Source organism: Frankliniella occidentalis, unplaced genomic scaffold, assembly GCF_000697945.3.
Source record: "Frankliniella occidentalis isolate FOCC.00 unplaced genomic scaffold, Focc_3.1 Scaffold8, whole genome shotgun sequence".
NCBI lineage: Eukaryota > Metazoa > Arthropoda > Insecta > Thysanoptera > Thripidae > Frankliniella > Frankliniella occidentalis.
In genome coordinates, this window is record NW_026267138.1 from 1,373,120 (window position 1) to 1,378,657 (window position 5,538).

The 5,538-nt window shown below is 51.6% G+C and overlaps 3 protein-coding genes across 3 annotated transcripts in view; all 3 read right to left on the minus strand.

Moving 5' to 3' along the window:
* Nucleotides 1-604, minus strand: part of LOC113214393 (protein croquemort) — a 19,440-nt gene extending 18,836 nt beyond the window's left edge. Inside the window, exon 1 of the mRNA XM_052275234.1 lies at nt 398-604. The gene's annotated coding sequence lies outside the window, so the exon portion shown is untranslated. The remainder of the gene's footprint in view (nt 1-397) is intronic.
* The window catches only part of LOC113214396 (diacylglycerol kinase 1), a 6,030-nt gene extending 4,937 nt beyond the window's left edge, over nt 1-1,093 (minus strand). The window contains exon 1 of the mRNA XM_052275446.1: nt 1,071-1,093. Within this exon, the coding sequence (XP_052131406.1) occupies nt 1,071-1,093 (23 nt within the window). The remainder of the gene's footprint in view (nt 1-1,070) is intronic.
* Nucleotides 1,094-3,428: 2,335 nt separating this feature from the next.
* LOC127751545 (diacylglycerol kinase beta-like) lies at nt 3,429-5,532 on the minus strand. The gene is made up of 3 exons (XM_052275255.1): nt 5,475-5,532; nt 4,949-5,130; nt 3,429-4,588 (listed from the first exon to the last, which is right to left on the minus strand). Exons 2-3 carry the CDS (start codon nt 5,078-5,080, stop codon nt 4,499-4,501), a joined length of 222 nt encoding a protein of 73 aa, XP_052131215.1. The 5' UTR covers nt 5,081-5,130; nt 5,475-5,532; the 3' UTR covers nt 3,429-4,498.
* Between the last annotated feature and the right edge of the window lie 6 nt (nt 5,533-5,538).

The following is a 5,538-nucleotide window of genomic DNA, read 5'->3' on the forward strand; positions in this document are numbered from 1 at the left end:
CCTTCTCTTTGCCTCCCCCCTCCCCTCCTGCAAGCCGCCCCCCACCATTCGGCCTCGACAGAGGCCGACTTTTTCGCGCGAAATTGGAAACGTTTCGTGTACTTGCCAACAACGCTTTTGCTTCTCTAACCGTAGAGGAAAAGTTATAATTTTGGGGGAAGAGCGGGAACATTCACCATGGCACAGAGCCCCGAGTCGCCCCAAGTCTGTTTCGAGCCGTCGATTCTTAAAGTCAGCTGACTGTATTAACAAGTGGGCGCTCCCCTCCGGCTCATTTCCTGCAACAGTTCTCACTGGGTCACTTGACTTCGATTGCAAATGAAGCTGGGATGACCGAAGAAGGCGGCGCATCGTGGGGCGGGGCAGGCTGGGTCACCGCGGCCGCCGAGTGACTCACCGTTTGTGTGCAAGATGAGCGAAGCCGTCACCACCACCGCCGCGATCGCGTGCGAGCGCGCCCGGTGTGTGTGTGTGTGTGTGAATCTAGTTTCGAAGACAGCCGAGAAACGTGTGTGCTCACGAGCGTGCGTCTTTCGGCGAGTTCGCAGGGAGAGGAGAGGGGTCCGACCTTAAATGACCCGCGAGACGGTGTCCTCCCAGCAGTGTCCTCCCGACTTCACTGTGGGAGCAGCACCGCGTCGAGTCGCGCTGCGCGGGGGGCTGTCGCGGTTGCAGGACGACCCCCTCGTCGAGCGACGCGCTACTGCGCATAGTTCGCATGGGGTCAAGTCGCGGACCCATGTGATATGGGTTCTGCCTGGCTCGGGTGGAGTGTCGGGCTGCGTATGGCTGCCGCCGGCAGTGCCAGGCCGAGGAGGCCTCAACAAGGGGACTATGGTCTCTGGTCACACGCACCGTCCTATGGCAAATCTTGCCACAATCTTCAGAAAGACCACGGCGTTTTCGAGGGACACAGACATATGTTATTTTGCGTATTTGCGAGGAGAAAGTAGAAGCAGTTTGCATAATTGCAGGCGTTCTTTGAATTTTTTTTCCAAAACAAAAAACAGGCCTGGGAAATACAAACTTGCAATCTATTAAAAAATTCGGGCAACCTCTTATAGTCTCACAATCTTGCCAATATGTTGGCCATGACTACGAGGGAGTTGAGGGGTGGGGGGCGTGGGAGCAGCGCGGGGCCCCGCGGCAGAGGCTCCTCGCACGCACACAGGTGCACTGCACAGGTGCACCCAGGCCCCGAGGGGTCACCGCGGAACTAGCCGCGCACCTGTGCTGGCGATGTCGATCGGATTGACCTCACGATTGATGCGTTTCCTAGCAGTAACAGCGAGCCGTGTAGCGATAGCGCCGTTGGTGGCGCCGCGGTGCGTATGTGCTAGGCTTTCTACTTGACCTTGAGTCGCAACTGCGGGCGGGGCGGGGGGTATGGGGATCGGCGCGGCGATATCGGGCCCCGTCTCGCGACCAGCTCGCGAGTGTCCTGTCCGTCCTCTTCTGTCATATGTCATATACAAAAAAAATCCACTCCTCACGCCACAACGCGACCATATGATGTGTGTGCTTCGGCCTTCGGCTCTGCCGTTCCGCTACACTCGCTTCCCATTCTGCAACATTTGCTCCACGAGTCGTGATTCAACTTCAACTTAAAATAGGGTTATCCCTGGGGTGTAATGCATGCAGATGGGGTCCGACGCGTCACGCCATTATATTTCTTCCGATCCCACGCGGACAAAAAAAAGTGGGCGGGGGAGGAGGGAAGTCCCCTGCGAGTACAGTAAGCAAAGCAGTAAGCATAAAGCGCGGCCACCTCGATACGAATTCCCCAGAGGGAAAGCAGCGTGGACTGAAAAAAATATAGAGGTGTTGGGCGAGATATGGGGTTGCGTTAGAGTTGCCACATTACATAGTCCATCTGATTGAGGCCTAGCTGTCGCCCCGGTACTTAAATCTACGTGTTGTACTCTTCCGTCGCTTTGCTCACGTAAGTTGCGCGGGCTTATCGACCGGTAGTAACCAGGCCGTTTACTTATATGTGACTTATGTCACCTCGAGCCTCCGCTCGCTCGCGTCATCTGACTTTCGAGCCACCCCACTTCTATGGCCTGTAACTGAACCGCAGAAACACTTCAAGCGTGTATGCAATATCTAGACTGGTGAATACCCCGGTATATGTGTGCGCTATTCCACCACACGGAAAAAAGGAGTTAGTTCCCCCAGCGAAGCGATAGTTGATTTCCGGATAATTAACTGGTTTTACCTTCAGAAACCAACATTTAGGTAGTCGAGGGGACGACGTTATATTGTTATTGGGAGAACAAACGCGTTCCTTCCGTGAACAAAGCAAGGTTTCGTTCTCCTAGCAACAGCCTCGTTCCCGCGACGAAATGTTGGTTGTGACAGCCAAATTCTAGTTTCTGCACATAAAAAGCAGTTAGTTATCCGAACCCATTGCATACATAGCAGGTAAATAACGCAGGTTTACAGGAAATACTGCATAGACCTCTCGAGTTATCGCGCCTACAGATAAACGGCACGCGCGGATTTGTTTTCTTCGCAAATTTTTGTATCACCCCACCTCTTCACCACACACCCTGTGAGTCACCCGTGCACCAGAGCAGCAGCGTCTGCCATCTGCCGCCGAGGCTGCAGCTGACCTGGGCCAATTGGGATCGGCGGGCTTAATCGGCACGACACACAAAGCCCACACAGCGAGCGGGTGAGTCAAGTGCCTCTCGCGAGGACTCTGACCGCGGCGGCAGCTAGCAACTCTCTTGCTTGCCGTTCTCGGAACCCGCGCACTTTGCTCGGCCGGGCCGCGGCGCGCGCTTTTTGCTGTGGACGTGTGGAGTGCGCTCGTGCTCGCTATGTACTCGGCCGAGCGACCGCACGCAGCCGGCGGCCCGCCGCCGCGCCGGTATGGTGTGGCCCCACGTCCGAACGGGGGGCGGAGCCGGGTGGAGCCGGAATGAGAAATTCACTTACCGCGGAGGTAGTTGGGTTAATTATTCACAACTACTACTACTGTGCCCCGCCTGGCCCCGCCGCGCTCGCGCAGTTTGTCATGATGATGAACAAGCGCCTTGGGGTGTCGGAGCGGAGAGAGGCGGGCGGGTGAACAAACTTGCAGCAGCAGAGTCGCGCTCGCCTTCTGCTGGAGTTTGGAAAAATCACGCCCTCCTCCTCCTCCTCCCCCGGGCGGGCGTACGTCCCCGGATGCCTTGATAAGCGACCCGTTCAGCCCGCGAGGAAACTTCCGCCCCCTCCAGCAGCTGATGCTGATGCGGTGCGAGTGAGTGAGTGAATGAGTGAGAGGCGCGTGCGCGCTCTTTCTCTGTCTGGAGATTGACCTGCTAAAGCCGATATCAGTGTTGACTGAAAGAAATCTCCGTGGTCCAGCGAGGCCCGCGCCGAAACGGGAGCAAGCAAACACACAAGAAGCCGCATCTAACGGAACCATTCATGACATGTCGTTTTTAGAAGAATTGTAATTCAATTAAATTATTGATGACTGGTGATATGACAGTTTAGGTACAAGAGGAAACGGGGACGGGAAAGATGGCGACCATGTAAGGTGACGAGGTATGGATGTAGCTATCCTACGGGAAGTATATTTTTTACAAACATGTTTTGTCTTAGAGCAGAGGGGATGATTATGATACTTGCTATCGTCACGTATATCGTTAAATATTGTCAACTAAAATTTAATAGAAAGAAGTCAAAACATTGCGAAATGCTAAGCCCTCATTATTAAGAAACAAGGTGAAAATTCAATTAAAAAGTACAGATCAATAATTAACTTTGAAAGGACAAACAGCTGTCACATTGGAGTGACTTGCTGCTTTTCACAGATGCCAACTTCATTGACCGAGGTCTCAAATGACTTGCAACACAAAAAAAGCTCCCAAAAATAACAACTTTGACTAGAATATCGAGGCATCGTCCGAATCATTCGAATACGAACTCCGTGGTTCTGCAAGTGAAAGAGAAGGCGACGAGACGCAATTACAATGTTCAGAGATATTTTCGATTCGCCAGAATATTTTAAAATGTTCTACACCTTACATAACTTTTTAAGGCTCCCATGAAAAATTAATTACTTTTTTAAAAATTAGTTGTGAACTATTTTTGCCTACTCCAAGTTTTTGGTCGTTCAGTTTTACAGAACCAGCCTTAACCGTATATTATTATTCTAAAATAAATTTTCATACAGTAAGTAGAGTTGTTCCACACAGGAATGACTTGATGAGTGATGATGTCCCTTGCCGTGACAACAGCATGTCTCCGGCAACTAAGAAGTGTCTGGTCGACGGCGCTCGCTCCAGGGAAGTCCCATAGATGGCACTCACAGCACGGGGTTGGGCGCGGCGCCACGATCCGCTATCACTATCACTGTCTTCTCTTTCTTGAGAGAGAGACGAAAAGATACGCGGATCATGGAAACATATTTTGAGAAGTCTGGACGCTTCATCGCCGCACTCAAAACATTTAGTCTCTCGTGCTTCGCGGTGCTTCACGCGACAACGCCGCCGGACTATTTTCATTTCCGGAAGAAGCTGAAGAACCCCTTGCTCTTGTCGGGAGGGGGCGCCATGAGCATGGGCACCTGGTTCTTGTGCGTCACCGTGATCTGCAACACAGAATGTGGCGGGGGAACAGTCACAGCTGCCCATCATTGCTCTCCCAAAAGAGTCCACACCCGTCCTCCCGAAATATAACAGCACGATCAAGTCTTTAACCAGTTATGAAATTATTAAATGTTCCCGTCACATTCAAAAAACATTTTCAGGATAAACACTTTCACCCCTGGACAAACGGTTAATCGAGCTTGCTCTTTTTGTTTATTACAAATTTTTCACAGTTAAATGTTTGTAACAAGAATAAATTTGCTTCGCGCAATTCTCCGAAAAAAAGAATCCGACCGCGAAGAATGCGTCACCGAGGAGGTATTTTTGACTCCGTCAGCATGACCGGATGTCACTGTACCCACCGTGCAAGGCGGCTGCATCCACGGCTCGCCGTCGATCTGCATGGGCAGCCGCTTGCGCGTGCGGATGACGACGGAGGAGCACTGCGCCAGGCGGCGGCCGCTGGCGCGCAGCCCCGTCCGCACCTGGCCCATGTGCAGGCAGTTCTCCAGCCCGATCACCTCGATCAGCCGGTCGCCCACGTCTTTGAGAAAGTAAGACATAGATTAGCTAATTAGGGATAGCTAATTATTAAGCTATATGGTTCAAAATTGGCTATGTCACAAAAAATAGATATAGCTAAAATGTCGGCGTGTAGTGTAGGTACGTAGCTAAACATAGCTAATTTTTTCGGTACCTAAATTTTTACCTGTATTGCTTAATTTTTGGTTAATGGGTACGTGGCTAAATAATTACTAATCCCTATTCAGCTATTGGTTTAGCTACACATTGTGTGTATGTGCATGCAGCTTATATTTTTTTCGTGTATGAGAAACTGAGATCACTGTCATGACAAGAGGACAATAAGACACTTGTCTGGTCAAGTACCTTGCACCGCGAGGCTAAGGTCCACCGAGTTGCAGGACGACGAGGAGAACTCCCGGGAGGAGAA

Bases quoted from the DNA above. Each gene is read 5' to 3' on its own strand.
- LOC127751545 (XM_052275255.1), bottom strand. From the start codon at position 5,080: ATGGGCCAGGTGCGGACGGGGCTGCGCGCCAGCGGCCGCCGCCTGGCG. The intron at 4,589-4,948 runs GTGGGTACAGTG...TCTGTGTTGCAG, and splicing joins GGATGCAGCCGCCTTGCACG to ATCACGGTGACGCACAAGAA.